Source organism: Sciurus carolinensis, chromosome X (genome assembly GCF_902686445.1).
Source record: "Sciurus carolinensis chromosome X, mSciCar1.2, whole genome shotgun sequence".
NCBI classification, from domain to species: Eukaryota; Metazoa; Chordata; class Mammalia; order Rodentia; family Sciuridae; genus Sciurus; species Sciurus carolinensis.
Window position 1 is genome coordinate 49409260 of NC_062232.1, and position 26671 is coordinate 49435930.

General features: G+C 38.7%; 1 protein-coding gene and 1 long non-coding RNA gene across 6 annotated transcripts in view; one reads left to right on the forward strand and one right to left on the reverse strand.

Moving 5' to 3' along the window:
- Positions 1-7486: 7486 nt before the first annotated feature.
- On the forward strand, positions 7487-12304 carry LOC124972380 (uncharacterized). 2 transcript variants are annotated; one of them, XR_007106454.1, is made up of 5 exons: positions 7487-7572; positions 9200-9292; positions 9380-9457; positions 10822-10935; positions 11081-12304. It is a non-coding gene; the product is annotated as an uncharacterized LOC124972380 (long non-coding RNA). The 2 variants fall into 2 exon arrangements; XR_007106455.1 differs by lacking the exons at positions 9380-9457; positions 10822-10935 and having other exon boundaries at positions 11081-12301.
- Positions 12305-14270: 1966 nt separating this feature from the next.
- The window catches only part of Vsig4 (V-set and immunoglobulin domain containing 4), a 28103-nt gene continuing 15702 nt past the window's right edge, over positions 14271-26671 (reverse strand). For 2 of the 4 annotated variants that reach the window (XM_047535095.1, XM_047535092.1), the window contains 5 exons: positions 20644-20706; positions 20018-20095; positions 17478-17582; positions 15357-15378; positions 14271-15003 (listed from right to left, as the gene is read on the reverse strand). In XM_047535095.1, the coding sequence (XP_047391051.1) occupies positions 14766-15003; positions 15357-15378; positions 17478-17582; positions 20018-20095; positions 20644-20706 (506 nt within the window). In that variant the 3' untranslated portion in view covers positions 14271-14765. The remainder of the gene's footprint in view (positions 15004-15356; positions 15379-17477; positions 17583-20017; positions 20096-20643; positions 20707-26671) is intronic. The other 2 variants (XM_047535093.1, XM_047535094.1) reach the window with 2 other exon arrangements.

The window sequence follows — 26671 nt, forward strand, 5'->3', positions numbered from 1 at the left end:
AAATCAATGCCAAACTGAATTCTAGGAAATGTTTGGCTGGGGTGTAAGTTCAAGGTTTGGTTTAACTTTTCTTTCTGTCCCCCAAGACACCATCTTTAACTTCCCTTTACTGAGAGGAAACACCAGGGAGATGAAAATGGTGTGTGTGTGTGTGTATGTGCATGTGTGCATGCACATGCATGTGCATATGCATGCACACGTGCACAAGCACATGCACTTGCCAAGATACCAATGATACCAGGGGCACCCACGACCTCAGTGTGAATTAGGGAACACACACACACACACACACACACACACACACACACACATATTAGTTTGGGTTTTTATTGTAAATCTATACTTCTATATATTTATGGGGTACAAAGTAATATTATAATTTATAAATACGCTGTGGAATAATTAAATCAAGCTAATTATCCTATATTACCTCAAATACTTTTTGAATACATAATTTGAAATTTACTTTTTTTGCAATTTTGAAATATACAATACACTATTATTAATTTCATTTACCATGTTGTCAATAGATCTCCAAAAAACCTTATCACTCTTGTCTGAGACTTTGTATCCTTTGACCATAATTTCCCTATTTCCCCCATTCCCTATCCTCTGTAACTACCATTCTACTCCCTGCTGCTATGAGTTTGGTTGTTTTAGATTCCACATATAAGTGCAGTATTTATCTTTCTGTGCCTGTCTTATCTCATTTAACATTATGGCCTCTAGTTCCATCCATGTTGTTGCAAACAACAGGAATTTTTTTCTTTTTAAAGACAGAGTAGTAGGAGTATATATCTTAAAGAAATGCAGTTTCTTCCCCTCCAAATATTTGCAATAGGCAATTGCAAGTCAGTTCCTCATTCCTTCCTTCCCTGTCCTCTCAAAACTGTTGTCTTGTACAAACCCTTAAGTGGAACATTGGAGGGAACAGATAAGAATGGTTGGTCAGGGTCACTTCGGTTATTTATGTCATAAGTAGATGCTTCTCCAGGACTCTGGGAGTAAGATGAGGGGAGTGAAGTGTGCAACCAGTGTGCTTTTCTGTCCTTGAACAACTCTTTGGAACTCTCATTTTGTTTACTTCATTTATTTTGTCTTTCTAAAATGCTAAGCAAACATTGACTTCAACTCAGCCCCTGCCCTAACGATCATAAATTGAAAATTAATGAGGTTTTCATGGATGCAACTGTCCTTGTAGACTGAAATGATAACTGACTTGAATTTGACATTTCTTAGCTAGAGTCAATATTATATAATTTTTAGAATGCTACAAGATTCCTAGCATTCATACATTGCTGCATGACATATAAATACTGCCTCTGCCCTTTACTAGCAGTGACATAACCTGTGTGAAATGCAGCTCCTCATCTATCATATAGGGATAATTATTGTATCTCCCTCATAAGGTTGTGATGAAGATTACAAAAACTAATATGTGTAAAGGGCTTTAAACAGGGCCTCACATGTACTAAACTCACAATATTTGTTCGTTGTTTTTTTAAATTTATTTTTATTGTAAACAAATGGGATATATGTTGTATCTCTGGTTGTACTTGAAGTAAAGGCGTACGTTTTTACAGTATGAAATGGATCTGTGGATAGGACCTAGGTCTTTGCCTGGTCTCTCCCAGAACACATTTGGTATGTTGGGTAGGCCTTCAGATCATTATTGTTGTAGTACCTATATAGTGATTCAAAAGTACACTTAGGCTTATGTTTGCTCTGTTGCATCAGTAGTCCCTCTTCACATGAACTCACCACGTTCTTTCCTACCTTTGCATTTTTATTCAGGTCCCTCTCTCTTCCTACAGTGTCTTTCTCTGACTGTTGATACTACCATTTTTCAAGGATCTTTTAAAATGCTTCTCTTCTGTGAAGTCTCTAATCCAACCAATTGGAGTTAATTTTCCTTTCCTCTTTGTCTCTGTTAAGTAGCCTCCAAAATACTAGGCTTGGATATAGAAGGGTACCATACTACCTATGCCCTTTCTGGCTTCTTATGTTTCATTGGATAAGTCCCAAATCCTCAACATAGCTTACCAGGCCTTCCACAGTTTGGCCCATTTTAGTCAGTTTGTTCACTGCTGTGACCAAAATAACTGACAAGAGTAATTTTGGAGCCAGGCACAGTGGTGCCCGCCTGTAATCCCAGTGACTCAGGAGGCTGAGACAGGAGGATTGTGAGTTCAAAGCCAGCCTCAGCAATGGCTCAGTGATTGAGTGCCCCTGAGTTCAATCCCCAGTACAAAAAAAGAGAATAATTTTAAAGGAAGAAAAGTTTATTTGGGGTTCATGATTTCAGTAGTTTCAGTCCATAGATGGCCGACTCCATTGCTCTGGGCTCAAAGTAAGGCAGGAAATCATGGCAGAATAAGATGGTGAAGAAATACAGCTCAGGATGTGCTTCCAGGAAGCAGAGAAAGCTCCACTCAACAGGACTAAGGACTCTCTCTCTCTCTCTCTCTTTCTCTCTCTCATTTTCTGTCTCTCTCTTTCTCTCTCTCTCTCTCTCTCTCTCTCTCTATATATATATATATATACATATATATATGTACATATGTATATACATATATATATACATATTCCAAGGAATGCCCCCAAGGACCCACCTCTTTCAGCCACACCCTACCTACTTACAGTTATCACCCAGTTAAGCCCTATCCACGATTTAATGCACTGATTATGTTAAGACTCTCATAATCCAATCATTTCACCTCGAAACTTTCTTGCATTTTCTCATACATGAGTTTTTGGCAGACACCTCATATCTAAACCATAACAGACACCCTTATATAACTCTTCTACCTTTCTTTGTAGTATTCTTTTCTTTGCACATTCTATTCCAAGCCATATCAGCCTCCTTATCTTCCTGGAGTATATCAAATTATTTCCAATCTCATGGCCTTTGTACATGCTGTTTCTTTTGCCTGTTATTCATTTGGCTCACTGCTTTTCATCAATCTCACCTGAAAAGTTATTCTCTGAGAAGTTTCTTTTATCTGTCTAAGCCTAGGGGAGTGTATTCCATTGTTATGTGTTCTCAAAACTCTCTGGTAGTTCCCTTTTCTGGTCACACTTCCTTGTAATTATTCATTTAATAGCTATATTCCATCACACTGTAATTACCAAGAAGGCCAACATTTTATCTGTCTCCTTCAGTTCTCTATCCAGAGTGCCTCACAACATGCCTGACACTTAGAACAGTCAACATATAATTTGTTCAATGAATAAATCCAATACAGACTGATTTTAGAGATGGAAATATGAGGATTCAGAAAAGAAAAGGGTTTTGCTCACACAGAGAATCAGGTCAGATAACAGATTGCTACTTGGATCTCCTGACTCCTGATACAGTGTTCTTTTCCAAACATGGAACCCACTATTGTACTCCTTTGTCTGTGCCTATGTAACAGTCTGGGGCCTGGAATATACTGTAAATTACTTGTGGGCAGGGACCACATATTTTGGAAGCATTTGGATAAGTAAAATATGTTATTAACATTAAATTCACATATCTATTTGAAAAAAATTGAATGTGGCTATTAGAATATTTGTGGCTCATTTTATATTTCTATAAAATTATTGTATAATTCTGCTTGATCATGTATTTATTTTTCCCCTTGGTGTCAAACAGAGCTTTGCAACCAGTAGCTGCTCAACACACCCTTGTTGAATAAAGTTGATATAGTTAGCGGGTTAATTGCTGCCATCTTTCTTGTCAATATCATTGACCTTGCAGGAAACTTCACAGTGAAATCTCCCTCACCAGACTCAGGTGTACAAGTTCTTTAATCCTGGCCTGAGGGTGCCCTACACATTGCATCAACTTTTGGGTTTCCTGTCAGAGGAAGCCTCAGTGCAATCCTATGCAGAGCAATCAACAGGGTTGTGGTAGAAAGTGTGGACACTTGTCTCTTGCACAGGAAGTGGCCATAGCTTTGCAATTTTCCCTAGGGCCTCTTTTTGAAAGGCTTCCAAAAGGAGGTGGGAGTGAGTTAGCTGGGAGATGAACTCAATGTAAAGGGAGGGGTGCTTCTTTATTTCTTCATGGAGGTAAGATAAGCTAAGGAATGTGGGAACTTGGGGCCATGAGGACTCCTTCTTTTACTTATTCACTGATTTTCATTTATTCGCCTCACAGTTTTAGGGAAATTATTTTCTTCCTTGCCCTGGAAAGACAGTAAGGGATCAGAAACAGTCCCTAATTTTGGCAGTTTTTTTTCTCCTAGGAGCAACAGATATTTATGAGGGCAATGTGGACAGGTTTTTTTTTTTCTTTTAATCATTTGTTTTGTTTTGTTTTGAGACTAGAGGAGGGCAAGATACAAAGCAACTAATTTTGCTAGATCTTGTCAGAGGATTTCTACAGCCAGGGAGCACAATAGTTTCTCTCTATTCTTTTATATCCAAAAATTGTATTCTTCTAAGAACCTTTCTAATTTCTAATACTTCCTTGTCCCCAACCCTGGAAGAATCATGTCTTTCTTATCTACTCCTCTGATGGTACATTGTACCTTTGTTAAATCACTTGTGATATTCTGTAAAGTGACAAAATTCCTTGGGTGCACACCTATCTCCCTTCCTCCTACAACCTGAGAATCCCTCCATCTTATGTGGTGACTGAGGCTCAGACATAGTGTGTATGATTGTTCAAGGTCACAGAGTTAAAGAATTACAGATCCGCATCTATAACTCAGAGGCTATAACCTAAGGTCTAATACACAAGGACTCTGTCTCAGTTTTCTTTCCTCTCCAGCACTGAGTCACTAAATAAATGTGTCCACAACGTGTATCCCTAGCATTGCCCGCCTGCTCCCCTTGTCAATTCTCTTCCCTTCTCTTTCATCTCCCTCCACAAAAGTAATCATGACAGAGACTGTTAAAAATGGGAGATTTCTTTGATTTTTTAATTTGCTTTAAGTAAAAGTTTGGATAACAGTCTTAAAAGAAGAGGCCTCTTTGTGCTCTTCTTGCAAACTTGATTCTTCCCAACAAGCTCTCTATTTGTGGAATAAAGAGGAACTCCAAGGAGCCTTGTACCCTTTGCTTTAATGCAGACACTCTGCATAGGTGGCATGATTTGTGCATCCTTCTGGCTCCTAATTCTCTTTTTCATGGAACTGCTATGGGCTTAAAATACATACATTAATGACTACTTTAGGTGAAAACATTATCTCCAGAAGATTCTTGTCAAAAAGTAGAGCACTGTTTTGTGGCTCAGTGGTAAAGCACTTGCCTAGGATGTGTGAGGCACTTGCTGGGTTTGATCCTCAGCACCACATAAAAATAAATAAATAAAATCAAGGTATTTAAAAAGTAGGGTACTTTAACTGACAGGGCAGAAAATGAATAGGTGGCTGAACTTACCCAGTATGGTGTAAGTAGGGAGGAGGAGGGGGTCCATTCTTAGCAAAGTGCCCACAGGACCATCCTGTTTCCTCCCTAAGCTTTAGTCAGAAACCAAAAAGAAACAGGAACCGAATCTTTCTAGAAACCAGATCTGGGGAAACTGGTCTCAAGGCCTAAGCCAATAAATTATTCTTGTAGAAGGACGTTTTCAGCAGAGTAGTGTGAATGCAAGTGAATCCTTATCCCAGGGTGTCCCCAGAACCTTAGTCCCTGCAACCACAAGGAAACTCACAATGAGTAAAAAGGAACACAAATGGAGAGAATCATAAGGAACTCTGGGAATGTTTGATTGGAGAGGACACCAAGACCATCTAGTTCAACCTCTAATGTTCAAATTGGAAACCAAGGATCAGGAAAAGAGCAGAGTTAGGACTAGGGCCCAAGGATCCTGACTCCCAAGATGTGGTCTTTTCTCTTGAGCCTGAATTTATAAGACCATATGTACCTTGTATATTTTATTCACTAGGGCTCAAGTACTACCCACAGCCCAACTTCCACAGTGCTGAGCAAAGATGGTGACCTGGGCACTGTGATCACTGAAGGCTGCTCCTGAAAACATTGCAGGACTTTCCCTTCTCATCCTGTGTGTCATTAGAATTCATGATGGAGAGCATTGTATAATGGGAATTCATCGTCTTTCTGAGTGTGAATTCAGGCTTCCCAGGAATTGTAAATATAAGGCTCTAGGAAAACTGTTTCTTCCTATACTTGTTCATGTTCCTTACTCAGCCTGAAGGTCACAATTGAATTTAGGGTGTTCATGCTATTTTTTCTTTCTCCATGTCAACTATTTTCCTCTCCCTTCTATGTATCCAGTATGGAAAGAGTAGAAACAGCCTAACATTTTGAGTCAGAACTTAGTGCGTCTGGGCATGGCTGAGGCAGGATGATTGCAAGTTCCAGTCCATCTTTGGCAAGTTTGAGACCAATCATGGCAACTTAATGAGACTGTCTCAAAATAAAAAATAAAAAGGCCTGGGGATATAGCTCAGTGGTAAAACCCCCTTAGGAACATAAGTAGTTTCCTAGAGCCCATATTTATAATCCCTGGGAAGATTCACAGTCAGAAAGATAATGAATCCCCAGTACTGAGGGGAAAAAAAAGAATAACAAAAACAAGAAAAATTGAGTAGGAACTCTGCCTTCTCCATTATGTCCTAATTTTTTTTTCTGAGACAAGTCACTTTATTTCTATGTCACTCAGAATGCTCACCTAAAAATAAGAATAACGATATTACTATACAAGAGAGTTATTGAGATGAGATAGCATATGTAATGCACATAATAAGCACTCTAATGAGTACATGTAAATTTACTTTTATTTCTTTCTGTAAGTCCGCTAGTTGACAAAATGTGACCTGCAGTCATAGCTGTGCCAGTAGGATCAGTTTTATAAGCATGCAACCTGTGCAGTTTCACAGGGATCCATTTAAGAAGGACCCCACACTTGGCTTAATGTTCTGCTTTCACCAATCTGAATTCATGATGTTTTTACAAGACATATCAATTTCAATTTGTATTTGGCTCTGAAAATTATGTAACTGGTTCTATGTACCAAGAAGGAAGTTGGAGATAAATGGGGTATTCCAGGAGTAGAAGACATTCTGACAGAGTAAGAGACAACATAATTTGGAGTGTATAGAAATTAGATAAAATTCTAACTTTGCCACTAACTTGCTTTGTGATATTGGACCTTTTCTTTCATCCCTCATTGACTCAATTTCTCAATTTTGACAATGGGGATTTTCATAGCTGTGACAGTCCAGGATTCCCTCAGTTACTCTGGGAAAACCTCCCTGCCCTACAGACAGAGCCTAAGGACAACCAGTTACTTTCTGCTTTCCCGTTCTACAGCATGGACAGCCATTGTCTGTTGGAGGTTGACAGAGAGTAGGTGGGGCATGACACCAGGGACTATTGCTGCAGTAGCAGGCCCTTTCACAAGAGCCCTGTTTTGTCATTTTGCATCCAGATTTCCGTTGGCTAACCTCAGCCTTATCTTCCTCATTTCTGTTTCCTCTTCATGACACCAAGGGCCCTTCAAAACACATGACCTTCCTGCTCAGAACATAAAGATCAGTTCCCTCTGGCCTCTAGAGTTTGGCTCAGCACCAGGGAACCTGTGTCCTCTCTGAGACCAAGGCACCATTCCAATGACAGGTATGGTATCCATTTGCTCTCTTCTTAAATTCCCAAGCTGAGACACTGTTCATAGCAGCCAATGGTGGCTTGGATCTTCCCATCCCATTTTCCTTATTTTCATCAGGGAATTTGGGGTAAAGGATAAGACAGATGAAGTTCTGTATTGGTCTTCTATCCTGAAGCTTCCAGTAGTCAAGAGAAGGGAGTGCATTTCCTACCAAAGAAGGATATTTAGGAGACAGTCATATGAAAAGCAAATGTTCTTTGGACCCAGGAGTCAGAAAATTTGAGTGGCAGTTCTGGTTTTTCATTTACCCAATATTTATCTTTGGGCAAGTCCTTTCTCCAGCCCAGGTATCTTTCCAAAAAGAGGAGGATGAGAAGGGTTAGATGGATGCATCTAAAGACTTAGTTTTTTATATCCTTTTTATTTTTTGATGGTTGTCATTTCTCAATTAAGGAAGGAGATGGGAGTGTTGCTTGAATATATACCTCTAGGCAGGGTTGAACACTTCCAGAAGGAGAGCTGGTAGTGATCCATATAGCACTCTCTGAGAGGTATGACTCAAAGACGAAAGTCTCTTTCTCCTCTAGTCTTATATTTAACTACTAAAATTTTGGAACTAAACAGACCCATAGCGACTGGGTGTGTATGAGAGAAACTGAAGTCCAGAAAGAAGAAGGAAGGGACTTTCCCAAGATCACACAAAGAAACTTGTGGCAAAGTTGAGACTGGATTCCCAAGCCAGGGCTCTTTCTGCTCTACTCTAAGAGGAATGAGACACCAAGAAGAAGGAGTTGTCCTGTAACTGACCCAGGTGGGTCTCCTTATACTGGAGGCAGCTTGGATTTTTTCCATAATTTTGTTGCTTCATTATAGTTGTACATAATAGTGGGATTTTTTGTTACATATTTGGACATGTACCCAATATAACAATATAATTTGGCCAATATCAGTCCCAGTATTTCTCCTTTCCCTCCCCTCCTTCTTCCCCCTGCTGCCTTTCCTCTGCTCTACTAATCTCCCTTTGATTTTCAAGAGATACCCGCTACCTTTCTTTTCCTTTTTTTCTTTCTATATTCCATGTATGAGAGAAAACATATGACCCTGACTTTCTGAATTTGGTTTTACTCATTTAGGCATGGTCCTGCAGACTTCTTTTACTCTATTACCTTTTCAGATACATGGTTCATTCTATGAATTCAGAGTTCCCCAGATGCCTACCTACACTTTCTCCTTCAGGCTTATCCTCTCCAATTCCCTTCACCAAAACTGACCTCAGTAATAGTGGTTTTGTGGAGCTCTCTAATGGAAAACTTTGCATTTCAGTGGGGAAAAATGATGACATTTCAGATAGTATAAATGTACCAACAGAAGAGCTTTCAGAGTTCCTCAATAGCACCCATGTAGCTATCCATCTCTTCTTTCTATGGGTCTGACCAATCTTTCTCAACTGAACCTGCTTTTCTTATGAATACTCCATTGGATAAGTATGGACTAAAACAGCAAGAATAGAAATGAAACCAGTCTAATTCCAGCTCAGCCTCTTAACTTCTTCCATCAATACTGGGATAATATTGTCCATAAACTCTTCAACTTTCTGTATACTAGGAATCATTAGTCCCTTCCACACTTCTCTTTCAGGTTTCCTGAGGTGAATGAAGTCAGAAGAGGCATTCAGGAAACTATGAATACATTCGGATTATCCAGGTGTTCCCACTGCAGCTGGAACACAATGTAAGTAATGACAGAAGAAAGGTACCAGTCCATTTCTCTCCCCCTGCCACCCCAACTCAAATTTTGGTAATTAGCTTCTTTTGCTAGCTTCCATCCACAGCTCCAGTGGCTGAGTCAAAGTCTCATCCCATGTAAGAGGCTATGAAAATCCCACAACCCTGTTGGGTAAGTTTTCTTGGTCCATTTCTGAAGTCCAAAGAAAAACCTGCCCAAGGCATGTTGGTTAGTTAATGACCAAGACATTAGAACCCAAGTTTGTCTGACTCTTTCCAATATGCCATATACGGTTACCATGACTGCTGTTTTGACTGAGACCCACACTTTTGATTGGCTAAGGCTGAATTGGGTAGGTAGAGAAGGAAGTTTGGGGATAGAAAAGATAGTTTAGATTCTTAGCTTTGAGGTCACGTGCACATATCAATTTGGAGGGACATGTCACCCCCTTATATTCAACTAAAAGAGTTGTGAAAATGCACTATTTTTTATTGAAAAACCTCATGCAGTAGTTTTCCTTTCCTGGTAGTCTTGAGATGTTTGTCATTATTAATGCCAGCATTTAATATAGAACAGTTACTTTCTCACAGATCAACTGCCACTGTTGGGAAGGGCGAGCATTTGACAATGGTAACCTGGCATTTTTAGTAACAGGATCTTGGTTTTGCCAAGGGAATGCTACAAGAGGTTCCATGCCCAACTGCTCCTGGCAGCTTCCTTCTTTCTCTGGTGGTTGTAAGTCAAGGATCTCATGCCACACTATGATCTCTACTGCCTGTTTCTGCTCTTTGTTGATGTGGCTCACATCTTATCTAGAGAAATATATAAAGAAGGAATGTAAAAGGATAGAGGAAGAAAGTTTGAGGGCACTATAGGGTGACATAACCACTAACTACAAGTAACTTATTGTATAAACTTTACAATAGCAAGTCTCTTCCCCAATACGAGTCCCCATTTCCTCATTTACAATCTTGAGTGGGTGAAACTAGATGATCTCTAAGGGTACTTTTATTGCTGCTGTTCTTGAGTCCTTATTGGATAAGGAGATCGTGTTAGACAAGGCAGAGGCCAGAAGAAAATGCTATCATATCTATCCCAGTTCTGTTAAAGCAATTACCAATAACTCTCACTTGAATATATATATATATTATATATAAAGAATATATATATATATAATATATATAAATGTATACATTTGTATGATATATATATATATATATATATATATATATATATATACCATATAAAACTAAGGACTTTACATGCATTATCTTAGGTCATTCTTACAGTAACTTTATGAGGTAGGTACTATACTCACACACACTTTGTGACTGTGGAAAACTAGAGCTCAGAGAGGCAGAATATTGCATTCATAGTTGTTAGACTAGTTAACAGCAGAGATAAGATTTGAGCCCATGTTTAACCAGAAAGATTATTTGTATAACCACAACACTGTGGGAACACAGCTTGGGAGTATTGGGAGGAAGTGGGAGCAAGGACACTAACTTGGGAACCTGCTCTTTTCCTCAAATCAGAAAAGCAGAATGATGGCCAAATTGTCTCCTTTCTGCTGTGTAGAGGAGCCCACTAAAACTGGGGACCCCCTAGAAACTTCAGATCTATAGTACTTAGACCGGAGGATCCCCCAGGTGAGCACTCAAGATCTCTTTTCTGGTTAGGAGCCTTATGCTTGTTTCCCTATTCTAGTGCTTCAGCTGGTCCCTGCAGAGGGACCTCTGCAGTTTTCTGGAGGCAAAGAATGAGTTCATTACTGCTTTCTCTCTTTCCTTCCAGGGCCACATCTTACAGGAAGATCTGCATCCCATGGAAGCCCCTGGCCTGGCCTTCTGCAGTGCCACGCTCCGTGTATTTGACAAGCTGAGTTGGACACTCCGTGTGCTAGAGTGTCAGTTTGTCAAATACCCCAAGTGCGGTACATGCCTAGCAGCTCCACACCAGCGCAGATGGGATCCAACATATATACTACCAGCTGGATATAGGAATGCTTGTCAAGCAACCAGTTCTCCTAACTTATTTATTTATTCTTTTGTGACTTTAAGGGAGCAGAGTATTGCTTCTGAGGGTTCCAGGGAAAATGTGCAGCATTTCTGGGAATCACAGCTCTGGTCTGTGTCTACACACATCATGAGAATTCCAAGGAGCACACAGTAGTCTTAAAAAAAAACACAAGGGATACAGGGATAGAAGTGCTCTTTGATTTGCTATTATTTTCTTCCTTCACATTCCCCTTCCAGAATGTCACAGGCAGGACACCAGAATCAAACATTATGGGTTATGTGATAAAGCAGGGCATGTAAATTTACTTTTTTTGATGTTTATTATTGACTTCTAAACACAGACTGGCCTTGTCTACCTCTTTCATTTTCCTCCTGCCTCTTCTTAGAACAATTTCTCCATTTCTGTTGGCCTAATTCTTCCCCATACTTCCTGGTCCCAACACAGTGTAGTCTCCCCAGGGACTTTTGAAAGTCATCCCATACTTATCCTTCTTCATTTACAAAGCAGTCCTTGCCTGAGTCTTGTTTTGTGCCCCCATATCTCCTTCCACCCAATACAACCTTTTGGATCATGAGTGAACTTTTCCAGGGCTTTCTCTTCAATTCCTCACTACATTGTGAGCTTCTAGAAGACAAGAATATATTTCCTTGATTGTTGTCTCCCCTACCATAGCTCTGTATTTTTTGGTTACAGAAAATATTCAATAAAGTTTGCAGATTGATTGACTTTCTACTTAGTCTATTAGTGTTGGATCTTTGTGCCAAATATCACCCAGAGTTCTGAGAAAAAAATTCAAACTATGGAGACCACAATGTTATAGGGTGTATGAGGGAGTAGCCAATACGGAGGGTTTTTTTCTTCCTGACACATAATGCCAAGGACTGGAGGAATGGGGAAAACAAGAGGGCAAATAAATTGAAGAATTACTTGTTTATACAGATATGTGGTACTTTATTGTAGGATTTTTAAGAGTCTTTAATATTCGAATGTTGCTTTGGGAATGTCCAAGAGAGAGATATAGAATGAAGCATTTCCCATGCCTATCTGACCACTGAAACTTTCTTGTTTTGTTTTGTGGTACTGGGAATTGAACCAGGGTTTCATATAGGCTAGGAGAACATAGGCAAATATCCTGCTACTGAACTATATTCCCAGCCTTTTATTATTATTATTACTTTAAATTTTGAGACAAAATCTTACTAAGTTCCTGAGGTGGCCTAGAACTTGTGACCCTCCTGCCTCAGCCTCCCAAGTAGCTAGATATTTGCCATAGATTCAGATATTTACAGATATTTGCCACCACATCCAGTTGACCATGGGAACTTTTTTCCCCATGGGATATCTCATGGTATTCCATGATATTCTCCTGATATTACATGGAACAAAAATTGAGAAACTTCCCTAGATAAAATTCATACCTTCCTTCCCTTCTAGAGATCCTTCTTTTCACTCCTCTACTTTTCCCTGACCAGTCATCTACTTAAGATAGATCCCACATTGTAATCCCAGTTTTGTTTAGCCTATCCTGAAATTTTCAGTACTTCTATACCTAGGAATCACTTACTGGCTTGTTCTTTATGGAAGAAATTTTTGGTTTGGGGGCAAATATGAACTCCATAAGTTTCCTGCTACAATAAACATATGCTTCTAGCAATTTACAGGCCTAACTTTTGGTCTCTAGTCTACCACTGACTTAAATGTGTAAATTTAGACAAGTCATTTTTTCACTCTGGCCTTCATTTTCTCATCTGTAATATGGGATTATTAGGATTAGTAATCTCAAAGTTCTTTAAAATGAAACCCTGAGATATTTCTGCAGTTTCAAAGTTCTTATGGGGTTGGGGGGGTTTCTGAATTTGTGACTCATTTTACCAGTAGAAATGCAACAAAAATTGTCTTCTTAACCCCAGCAATTTCTTTCTCTTAAAGGTAGTAGAAAAAGATAATGGGTGTTTTCAAAGACTGGAGACTGTACATTGAACTGTTTCATGAAGGAAGCTGAGGTTTCCACTGGGTGGGGGACTCTGTTTCAGAGGCTTGTAAATATGATGGGGAGGAAGAATTTGCTCCTTTCACCAGCTATGTGAATCTAGTATCTAAGGATGAAGAAAATACTGAGGTTTTGACCATGGACTTGGCAGGTCGCATGGTAGTAAAGGGGAGGCGTCCTCCTTGTTCACTTTTGTGTACTATTTTGACTTCTGTAATCACCCCCAAAGAGAAACTGCTCTTGGTAAACCTGACCTGACCCTGTGGCTGCACTGGAACTAGAAGTGGCAACGTTATAGTTTCCAAGAAGAGTAAAATGAAGTTGAATTGACATGAATTACATGGGCGAAAAGAAGCAGTGTAGATGTGGCCCAGAGCAGGTTCTTACAGGAAAACTTAATTTAAAGTGCATAAACATATGTGCATACACACACACACACACACACACACACACACATGCTCACATACACACACTCCTAGTCCCATTCCTGCTTGAGGAGAGAGACTTCAATGCTGTTACCCCCACTCCACATTGTAAGAAGGGGCCAGGAGCTAGAGAAAAAGACCCATGAAGAATATAAATACCCCAAAGATCTTAAAATTTAAAGAAGTAGAAATCCTTAGGGGTGATACAAACATACTTTGGAAAGAAGGCAATCCTTTCACCTCTCCATCCCATAGTTCCCTGAGACAGAAGTAGAGCTCTTCCTTTGTCAAAATTCCAGCTAGCCCAAGAAAAGTCATTCAGATAGAACTGGAAGGATGATAGGAAGGGAATGGAAACCATTACAGTACTGTTTAACCAAAGATTCATTGTGCCCCAGCTGGGGCTATCTTTGAAATAGGAGTGCTATGGTGGGAAGGAAGACCAAAATTACAAGTTGTGACCCATAATCCCAGGGACTCCAACCATCTTAATCACTCTTGTTAGGTAGTACCATACCTTGGGAGAAGAACAACACAACTGAGTTTGCTATCATGATTATATATTTATTGAGCACCAAAGGAATACCAGAGCACTAGATTCACAGTGCAAGAGCAGAAATGAACCCCAGCCAGTGACATGACAATCTCAATTAAAAGTTGTCTACCCCTGGAGAAAGGGCAGTGATCCTGGATACAGCTCCTTCCCTGAGCTGGCAGTGTTGAGTCTCCTTTGGTCTTCTGGTGATATCTGGAGACATGATGACCGAGTCCTAGTGCTGGTGTTTCACTGGTGTTTGGAGAAAAGCAGTGGAAAACCCAGGCAGAGATACTAGAAGGGCTTAGGGCCATATTCAATAGCTAGCTTTCTTGAGCATATGGCTGATTCTTAGGCAAAACCAGTCACTCTCAGGGGCCCCAACATTGGTAGGAAAGACAATTTAGGCTATCCAGGAAGAGAGGTAGCAGGAAAGGGGGCCATGCAGAAGGCAGGGACAGAATACTGCATAAGTAATTCTGTCAATAGATTTAATCTAGTGGAGCATTGTTAGCAGACGCTCTTGCCCTCAGTGGCCAGAATCTCATAATCCAGGGGAACTGTGTGCAGTAGACGGGCATAGTCACCATTGATCTGGGCGATGATCTGATACTCCTGGCCCAGGCAGGGATCCTCAGAGTAGTCATTGCCCAGAGCCTGGGAAGCTGGCTCATCACGGGAACAGCCACTGTTGTAGATGGCCACTCTCATGGTTTCTCCAGAGTCACTGGCCTCCCTGGCAGGCATCCTAAGGTCCAAGAGTCCACCACACATGAGAAGTGACTGGGAGCTTAGACCCTAGTTTCCCACCCATCTGCCTAAGTTCTTAGCAACTGACTCTCAGGCTCTTGCCACCCAAGAATTCTGGGGGCTGAAGGCTGGTAGGTCTAAATTATCTTGTGTTTTCAGTGAGCCAGGACAGAACTTCAAAAGGTGCCTCAGAAAGGCTACAAAGCTGTGTTCTGACCCTGAAGAACACTGGTGCGAGGACTAGCTCTATCTATGCCATACATCCCACCTACCTCCATATTGCCTGTCAAAGACCAACAGAACTGAGGACAGGGAAGGGGTCAAAGGATGGAAAATGAGAGGCTATCTTACCTGTTCACTTCATAGACATGCTCTAGAAAAGAAGGAGGAATCAGGTCAGAAATTTCTATGGGGAAGGAAAAAGAGCCAAGCATGGACTCTGGGTACCAGTCAAAAAATGAGGAAAGGAGACAGAGGAGGATTTCTATGACTCAGATTTCCAACACTGGGAGGTATTGGGGAGCTAAATTGAAACACAAGGATGCAGATTTATCAGAGAAAGGAAGGGGAAGTATGTTTGATCACTGTTCTATTTGGCATCTCTGACTCAGGATATTGGACTGGAGTTGTTGCTTGGTGTGGGTGGGGGAAGATCACTGGAACTGTACACACTGTCCACCCAAGAATCTCAGAGTCCTTGTGGGAAACTTGACTTCTGGGTCAGAGCCCAGGAAGAAGGAACTGGATTAGTTTGATGTTAGACGCTATGGCCCAAGCCACTCCCATGTATGCTCACCCCCATCCCATACCATAGAAAGACCCTAGAATAGGTCACCATTGCCCCCTAGTGTCTGTGGAGGGGAATTTTCCTATATTCCATAGTACCGTCCTTGGTTAAAAGATGGTACCTCTTTGTACTACCCTCCGTGTGCTTACAATTTTCAGAGAAACAACTGGGAATGCATGCATTAAAAAACAACAAACAAGTAAACAAACAGGGTAAGACTCAAGTCTTCAGCCTTTCGGTAAAGCCTTAACATTTCCATGTCCTACCTCCCTCATTGGCATTGGTGCTCCTCTGTCATAGAGGTTGTGTCTTTTTCATTTTATATTCCCACAATTTGGCACATAGTAGGTGCTCAGTACCTATATTTTAAATTGAATTGATACACTGAGGCTGTCTCCCTCATAGAGTGATAGAAAACAGGCATTCTGGGAAGGCAAACTTAGAAGGGGAAAAGCATAAAGGTGTCATGCATAAGGTTTATTTGTTTGGTTCAGTGCCTAGACATGAGGATAGGTAAAAGGGAATGGTGCAGGTTGAAAAGACAGGCTAGAGCCATATCACAGAGGGTTTGAATAGAATGTTATATTTTGACTTCTATCCCCTCAGCCAGGAGGAGCCAAATAACATTTTGAGAAGGAAACAGGCTAATTTGGTTATTTTTTATGTCCAATCTCATCAAGACTATGATGAATGCTTTCCTTTTAGAGTTCCTGTGGTTTGTGGCTCCTGGGATTTGAGGTTATCTCCACTCCCAAGTTTATTCTCATGGGTCACAGCCATGCTTACTGGCCAAGACCAGTATACTTGAGACCCAGAGAATGAGATATTCAGGACTCCTTACTTTTTGTTTAGAGAGATGCAGGATAGAAAACAGGCTATTTGTAAGTAGTGGATGAGACAGAGAAAGAGACAAGCTAATGCTAGTACAGTGGGCATTGAGTTCTACCTAGGTTTTTCTTATAAACAAATATTGTAATTCTCTTTGTCCTTCTCTGTTGGCCCTTTGTTGTGAAATGGCTCTGACAACTGTACTTTCATCATGCCACTTCTCTGCTTAAAAAATTGGGTGACTTTTAGTGCCTTTGTAAAGACTTTAGTGAAGATAGTCTAAATCATTTAGACTGGCATTTGAAGCCTTCTTTATTAGACTTTGAACTTTCCTTTTTCCCTGTGTTTCCCTATTGTTCATGTTCATAAATTTTCTTTATTGATGACCTCACACTCAGTTGTCTTTTTGACATTTACACTTTACCTCCTTACGTGCTGTGCTGGTTTCATTCTCCTAAGACTGGTTCTAAGTTTTTCCTTTTGAAAGGCCTTGAGCCCTAAATGACTCTCCTCTCCTCAAGATCATTTTAATATTGTCTTTTCCAGTTTTCAAGTCCATAAATTATTATTATATTTTGTTATTGATAAATTCAATATATCAACCTTGAGTCTCTAAATTGTAAGCAACTTGGGGAAATTCCTTTGCATCCTTATGAGGTGACTTGTTACAAGGAGGTACCAAAGATTTTTGCATCCACTTTCATAATTCTTATGTTATGTTTTGTATGAACATCTGTCTGCCTGTACTTCTACCCTCACTTCATACTATGCTGGGGGTTCACTGAAGTGACTGACACAGAGCTCAAATAAACTACCAGAAAGAAAGAATGAGCAAAAACCACCCAAACATCACTCACCCTGTTGGGATGTCTTCCGGCAAAGCATGATATAAACCATGGTGACAACCACTATACAGCACAAGGAGATGATGAGGATGATGGCAAAGATAGGAAGTCCCCTTCCTAGGAGGCAAAAGAAGACCAAGTGATATAAGGTTAAAAAGTAAGACCAAAAACAAACTGTAAGGATCAGCCTAGATTACACCAGGCTTTCTCCCCTACTCCATTTTCCTTCTTCTCTTTACCTTCTTAGTCAAGGAGACAAAACTGCAGTCCCATGAGAAAGACTTGGGAAAGGCCCGATACACCATGTCTAAATAAAGTTCTTCCAGACCTAATGGTTGATGACTGGTTGACCTGGGCATTTGAGCCAGACCTCCATACTTACCATGTGACCAAGGCAAGAGGTGTTCATCTTCCCTTAGAAAGAAAAAAATGTAGTACCTGGACTTCCTAGGTTCATCAAAATGCTACCTTAGTGAGATTCTGATTCATTACTTCTAGTCACAAAAGTTCTATCCCTTGTAATGCTCTTTTGCTAAATTCTCATCTTCCTTCTTTCTCAAAACATATTTCTACTGTACCACGTGGGGGTACATATCTCCAGTATGCTGGAAGAATTCACTGTACTAAGGTTCTAGTCCTGGATCTGTTATTTACTTGCAGTGGTTCAGTAGAATAATGGTTCTCTGAAGATGTTCATATCTGAACTCCCAGAACCTCCGGGTATATTAGTTTATATTACAAGGAGGAATTAAGGTTACACAAAGAATCGAGGTTGATAAATAGCTGATGGTAAGAAGGGGGCATTATCTTTGATTATCTGGGTAAGCTTAATATAATCACAAGGATCATTTAAAAGTGGAGGGAGGAAACATAAGATGTCAGAGTCAAAGGAAGATCTGAGGAACTTACACTGCTAGTATTAAGAATGGAGGAAGGGAGAGATGAACCATGAAATGTGGGTAGCTTCTAGAAAGTGGAATGGATAAGGAAATGAAGTATTTCCCAACATTTTCAGAAGGAATACAATCCTACTGAGACCTTGATTATAACTCATTAATAATGGTATCAGTCTTATATCTCAAAGTGTAAGATAATATATTTATGTTGTTTTAAGATACTAAGTTTGGGATAAGTTTTACAGCAGCAATAAAAAAAATGAATACAGTGACCGTGATGAAACCCTTGAATGTCCATGGGCCTTAGTTTCCCCATAAGTTAAATGAAATATTTGGATGATGTCCAATGCACTTTTAGTTATAATCTTCTTAACCTAAGGACTAGATCAAGGAATAGAGAGGGGTATGAAAGGAATTCCTATGTCCTTGAGATTTGTTGCTGTAACTGATTTTCTTTTTCCTAGATTCCAAATATTTTGTCCTAGAAATCTGTTTTATGTGATTTTCCAAGGTTCTGGTTGGGAGTAAGAGAGCCCAAGCTATAAGGTAGTGCAGATCAAAGAAATATGCCTCCTTAATGAGAATCAAGTAATAAAAATCCTGATAGAAAATTTAGGGCATGGATCCAATATCTGAGAACTTGTACTCCTCCCAGGGTTATCTTCTTATCATCCCAAACCAGTTCTCCAAGAGACATATTCTAACTTCCCTTCTTCCAATTGATGTTGCCTTTGGAGAACCATTGAAGTGTGGAAATCTTCAAGCCAAAATTAGCAATACAAATGTAGCACACAAAGCAAGTATGAGCTATGCTCAGAGACAGTCAGGAAGCTTTGCAAACAGGGAGATGTAAAAAGGACATTCAAAAATCTATCCTTAAGGATACAGAGCTAAAGGATAAGACCAGGAGTGAGAGGCATCAAACTACACCAACTAAATAAAACAGATATCTGGTATAGATCATGAGTCTTAGAGGTCCCTCGGTATATCAGGAATTGACACTTTTGTTGCAGGACAATGAGGTGGTCTGGAGAGTTCTGGGGGGTGGGCTATGGTAGTCCAGGTGATAATGGGGAGCTCATGGTTTAAGGGAAGCAGCTAATTATCAACTAGGGTGAAAGCAATTCATTATTTTAACAAGCAGTACAGTCATATCAGTGCATACCAGCTGACGATCAGTTCAAGGTGAAACAAAAATATTCACTTTGGGATTTCAGTCTCTGAGACCCTGACTTTGGAATCCTTGAGACTTTGGAGGAATAAAACTTAGTTGAAAGATGCTGGGAAAAGCTCGGGTTAATAGCTCAAGTAACAGGGTAGTGCTATTATCCTTACCTGACTCAATATCCATCTCCCTAGGAAGACTGACTGAAGGTGTGACCCTATTCCTATTTTTGTTCAGAGTGTTTGGGAAGTTTATTGCTATGGAAATAAGAAACAAGCTAAGAATACATTTACCACTTCTCCTTTAACCCAAGTTTGACTTTGCTCATCCCTGCACATATCTCTTCTTCTCTATGCAACCTACCCTACTCATCTCCAGGGTCTTTAATGGTTTGTAGAGTTAAATGCCACAGGACAGTGTATATAGTGGAAAGTCCTGGAAACAAACTTAGTGTCGAGAATGAAAGAGAGAAATCTTGACATTGCTCTTACCTGGCTCAGTAATCGTGTTCCCAAAATAGTCATTCACTTCAGTGGTCCAGTTCCAGGCTGGGTTCACTGTAGATGTTGCTATGACAATAGGGAATCAGGGTCAGGGGCCTCTCTTCCAGCCAGTAGCTGTGAGGTAAGAGATCGCTGAAAAGGTTGGGGCTAGTCTCTGGGAATTTCTACTAGGCTTTTAAGAATGACTGGCCATGAACCAATAGTACCTCTAGTACAACTGGTCAGGCATCTTTGTTTCTTACTGTTAGGGTTGGTCAGTTGAAAGAAGGTCCATATAGGGGATGTAATATATACAAAGTCACAGAGCAAGTCAACTAAGAGCAAAACACAAATCACGTATTCTCTTTTGCTTCAGAAGTCTTCAAAAAAAGATTATATATTCATGACTCTATTCACTATCCTTATATTCACTATCCTCAACTCCTTGCTACCTTTCTTTTGTTTCCATTCCTTTACTATTCTTTCTTTTGTTTCCATTCCTTTACTATTATGCTCTCATTGAATAACCCAATGAACCTCTTATTCCTCTTTCAATGGCATTAGGGCTTCTGCCTTGATTTCCATGATACCATTCAGAAACTTGCCTACTCCTGTAGAACCCTAGTAAAACTCACCTTCCAAGGGAACTTGGATGGTTGTAGGTGCCTCAGTCTTGGTGTTGAATGGCTTGGATGGGTCTGCAAGGAAAAGAGAGTCCAGTCAAGGGCCTGGTACCCTTAGGTAAACAACTGAAAGTCCTAGGAAAATTAAGAAGTAGATGAGGGTCAGTCAGGTCTATACTTGGACCACTCAATACTTCCCTCATGATGCTAGTAAGTCCTGTTTTTGTCTGTTTATCCTTCTCACATCAGTCTAGGGTAGGGTTCTTAAGTCAAGGTTTATAGAGTTTGAAGGAATCTGGGAGTTGAGTTTAAAGGTCTGTAAACTCGGATAAGAAAATATATTCTATCTTTTGGTATTTTTTAGCTGAAATTTATTGATTCATCCTCTTGAGAGGAACTTTGGAAATCTCACAAATATGGCATTAGATGATATCAGTGAAAATGGCGGACTAAAGATTTTCCAAAATTTACCTCTTCATAAAAACATGGAATAATTGGAAAACTTTGACATAATTAATTTTTCCAGAAATAGGGAAATTATTCAAAGATTTGTAGTAACTCAGAGACCATCTATGAAAGAAAAACATGCCAATATTGGTAAGAGTGGTCAGTTTTCTGGCATTTTAACTTACCCTATTCCATTCACCCCTTTCCCAGCTTGGAGGTAGTCAGAAAATAAGCCAGTGGGGATGAAGATGTAGCTCAGTGATAGAGTGCTTGTCTAGCATGCTTAAGGTCCTGGGTATAATACCCAGCACCACCGAAAAAGAAAACAAAACATAAAATAAAACCTTAGCTGGGCCTGGTTGTGCACGCCTGTAATCTCAGTGACTCAGCAGGCTGAGGCAGGAGGTTTGCAAGTTCAAAGCGAGGCCCCAAGCAACTAAATGAGACCCTGTCTCAAAATAAAATATAAAAAATGGCTAGGGATGTTGCTTAGTGGTCAAGCGTCCCGGGCTTCAAAATCCCCAGCACCCAAACAACCAAAAAACCTTATTCCAGGTGTTTCAGTGAGCAAGATAGACCTCATTCACAATACTTATCATTATTTGACCTCTCTGGTGGTTCCCTGAAAGACCTGACTCAAAAGGCATGTGTTATTGATCACTCAAAACTAAAAGCTTCTCCCAAGGATGGGAAAATATTTGTTATATATATGTCTGAGGCAGTGGGTAACAGTTTGGGGAAACAAGACTAACCGAGAATCTTGAAAGGAAAAAGCTGAAGAATGAGATATCCATAGAGTTTGAAAAGCTTTCACACATTCCTGGGAGTCTGGAAGGCCATACACATTGATAAGGCTGTGTGTTCGCTCAGGAAAAACATGAGAAGGGCATGAGCTTCCATCTCTGATTAGCCTTGAGGCTTTATATAAACAAAAAAGTGAAGTAAAGACTGTGGCACAGTTGTAAACTGGCTGAGTGTTGAAGACATGGCTTGATAGGCATTAGAGCTGTTTGGTAAAGATTAGGAGATTTATTGGTTTCATGCACTTACGAAAATCTATAGCCAATCATGAATTGAAATGCTAATTAAGTATAGACTTCAGTGACCATTGATGGCAAAGAAAAAAGAGTTTAGCTCAGAAAAGTCACTAAACAAAACAAAGCAAAATAATATCACAACATGCAGTGTCACCAACAAGCTCTAGAGAAAAAGAGAATCAGATTTGTAATGTTGCCACAATTTATTATTCTAAAAGTCTAATTTTCAACAACAAAACGTATGAGACATAAACTAGAAAATGTATCATATAAATATGTGAAATCAATCAATAGAAATATCCCTAAAGAAACACAGATACTGAAATTACTAGATAAAACATTATTTTTGGTACTAGGGGTTGAACCCAGGGGTGCCTTAGCACAGAACTACATTCCCAGTCTTTTTTATTTTTGAGACAATGTCTACTCTAAGTTCCTGATGGTCTTGCTAAATCACCAAGGTCACTGGCCTTGAACTTATGACCCTCCTGCCTCATCCTCTGGAGTCCTTGGGATTACAGGAATGTGACACTGCACCTAGTTAACAAAACAATTTAAATATGTTAAAAACTGAAGGGAAATCTATCTAAATAACTAAAAAAATGATAATGATTCAAACTAAATACAGAAGATCAATAAAGGGACTTTTATAAAAAGGAACCAATAGAAGTACTGGAGTTGAAAAGCACAGTAATTAAAAGAAAAACATCACTATAGAGGAGAAAAAGCCAATAGAGCTGATTCAGCAAGCAGAATAAAGCATCAGTAAACTTTAATATATGACAATTTAAATTATCCAGTTAGTGGCATAGAGAGGAAAATGAATTTTAAAAATGAACAAAATCTCAGGGACCTGTGAGACACCATCTAATCTATCAACACATATGCAATGGGAGTCCTAGAAAGGGAAAAGACAAAGGGCAGAGAGAATAATTGAAGAAATAATATCAAACATATCTCAATTTAATGAAAAAGAATAATCCATCAATTCAATAAGCTCAATGAACTTCAAGTAACATTTGCTAAAAAACACACACCTAGGCACATCATAATAAAAAGTCAAAGAGACATTGTGGAGAGCAGTAAGATAAAAGCAATAGGGGATTCTGAATAAGATTGATGGCTGGTTTCGGATCACAAACAATGGAGGTCAGAATATAGTGGAATTATATATTCAAACTGCTGAAACAAAAATTCTATCAATCAAAAATTCTACATTCAATAAAACTACTCTTTAAAAATTAAGGAGAGAGCTGAACACAGTGGTATACACTTGTAGTCCCAGATATTCCAGAGTCTGTGGCAGGAGGATCACTTGAGCCCATGAGCTTATGGTTACCCTGGTCAGGATAGCAAGACCCCAACTCAAAGAAAACAAGACAAATAAAATATGAAACAAAAAATGAAGCAGAAATTAAGACATTTCCCAATAATAATAACTGAGAGTTTATTGCTAGGAGATCTGATGGATAAGAAATATTAATGGCATTCTTCAGGCTTAAATACAAGAACATTAGATAGTAAATTAAACACAAAGACTTACAAAAGCACCAGTAATTAGGTGAAAATGGATTGTAAATATATTTTTATCTGATTTAAAATATACTGCATAGTGCATAGTTGTGGCTCAGTGGTACAGCCACATGTGTGAGGCACTGAGCTCAAGCCTCACTACCACATAAAAATAAATAAATAAAATAAAGGCATTGTGTCCATCTACAACTAAAAACATTTATTTAAAAAGGACACTGAATAAATCAATAATTATACAACTGTGTTGATATTATGTATATATAAAGATGTAATTTGTTATAATGACTGTATTAAAGAAGAAATGGAATTGTGACAAAAGAAATATTTTTGTATATCCTTTAAATATAAGTCATATTAAATATAAGCTAGATAATAAATAAAACATTAATGATAATTCACAGAGAAATCACCAAGAATATACTGAAAAATATACAGTAAAAGAAAATTGAATTAAATAAAGAGACTAGGGCTAGGGCTATATAGCTCAGTGGCAGAGCACTTACCTAGCATGTGTGAGGCACTGGGTTCAATACTTAGCACTGCATAAAGTAAATAAACAAACAAAATAAAGGCATGCTATCCATCTAAAACTCCAAAAATGAAATAAAATAAAGGAACTAAATAACACTAGAAATTATCTATTGAATATCAAAGATGGTAATAAGTAATGTAAAAGACCTATTACCTTATTAGTAATTCCATATCATGTAAAATGGATTGAACTCTCAAACTTAAAGAGAGAATTGCATTATGGATACAATACCATCATCTAATTATATGATATTCATACTTATGGTTCAAAGACACAGATGGTTTGAAAGGAAAAGATGTATATACTGTGCAAACAGTAACCAAAATATAGCTGGAGTGGTTTTATTAATAACTGACAAACTACACTTTAAGGCAAATATTGCTACTATAGACAAAGAAGAATAATTTATAATTATAAAAGAATCAATCCATCAAAATATAATTCAAGTTCTCTCCTGTATGTGGATGCTAACCCACAACAAGGGAGGGTGGAGAAGGTAAGAAAAGAAGTTCTTTGGTTTAGACAAAGAGGAATGAAGGAAAGGGACTGGGGTGGGAATATGAAAGATAGTAGAATGAATTCCACATAACTTTCCTATACTTATATATGAATGCACAACCAGTGAAACTCCACATCATGTACAATCACAAGAATAGGATCCTAATTAGCATTATACTCTGTGTATGTATAATGTGTCAAAATATACTCTATTATCATGTATATCTAAAAATAACAAAGAAAAAAGAAAAAAAGATAATTTAAGGAGCTTGGACTGTAGCTCAGTGGTAGAGTGACTGTGTAGCATATGTGAGACACTGGGTTTGATCCTTAGCACTGTAAAAAAATAAATAAATAAAATAAAGGCATTGTATCCATCTACAACCAAAAAATTTTTTAAAAGATATTTCAATTGTAAATATATGCTTCTAATAACAGAGCCCCAAAATTCATGAGGCAAAACCTGACTGTACTAAAGGAAGAAATAGCTAAGTCAACAATAATAGTTTAAGTATTCAATACCCCACTTTCAATTATGAATGGAACAAAAAGCAGAAGATCAGCAATGAAGTTAAAACTTGAACAACAGTATTAACAAATTAGACCTAACAGAAATATACGGACCATGCCATAAAATAATAGCAGAATACACATTATTCTCAAGTACACATGGAACATTACCCAGAATGGACTGGTATGTTAAGACATAAAATACATTTCAGTACATATGAAATAAGAAACATGTTCTTCAACCACCATGATGAGAAATTATAAATGAATAGCAGAAAGTAATTTATGAAGAAGAAAAAAACCCAAAGTGACATGACTAACAAGTAAAGATCCTGGATTACTAATCAAACAACTACCTGCAACTACCAAATGTTTTTACAATTAATGCCAATTTTTCACTTCTTATTTTTTAATTGGTGAGGTAATACTTCTCAACTCAGTATGTGGATTGGTGTTACACTAATACAAAAGCAGACAAAAATCTCAAAAGAAAAAAAAACTAGGAACCAAAATTTCTCATGAATATATGTACAGAAATCCTTGAAATTGCTAGCAGATCAAATTCAGTAGTACATTAAAGGGATTATACACCATGACCATGTCAGATTTATTTTATGATTTCAAGGTTGGATCAATATGCAAAACTGAGTATTACTAGAAAAAAGGGGAGAAAGTGCACAATAATTTTAATAGTCTCAGAGAAAAAGCATTTGACACAATTCAATAAATTAGGAATGAAGGGAATTTTCTTGATCTGATAGGCGTCATGTAGAAAAAATCCACAGAATTAATGGTGAAAAACTGTGTGGTAAGGGTATAAGTCAGTGGGAGAGTTCAGTTTCCAGCACAATTTTTTTCTCTTTCCTTTTTCTTTTTTCCCCTTTTTTAATTTATTATTTTTAGATATACATTACAATAGAGTGTATTTTGATATAGTATACATACATGGAGTATAACTTATTCTAATTAGGATCAAATTTTTGAGGTTGTACATGATGTGGAGATTCACTGGTGGTATATTCGTATATGAACCTAGGAAAGTTATGTCTGATTCATGCCACTATCTTTCCTATTCCTATTCCTATCCTCCTCCCTTCCCTTCATTCCCCTTTGTCTAATCCACTGAACTTCTACTCTTCCCCAGTTTCCAGGTACAAACAAAAATAAAAAAAAATAAATAAATAAATTAAAAAAAAAAAAACCTTTTAAAAGAGAAAAATCACCTCATGGTTACCCCTGACTTTAAAACAAATAAATGCCTTAATTTGACATGTAAAAAAAAAAATTATCCTTTCAGTTAGATGCAGTGGTGCACACCTATAATCCCAGCCACTCAAGAGACAGGATTCCAAGTTCAAAGACAGGATTCCAAGTTCAAAGCCAGGTTCAGTAACTTAGTGAGGCCCTGAGCAACATAGCAAGAACCTGTCTCAAAATAAAAATAAAAAGGGGGCTGGAGATGTGGCTCAGTGGTAGAGCACTT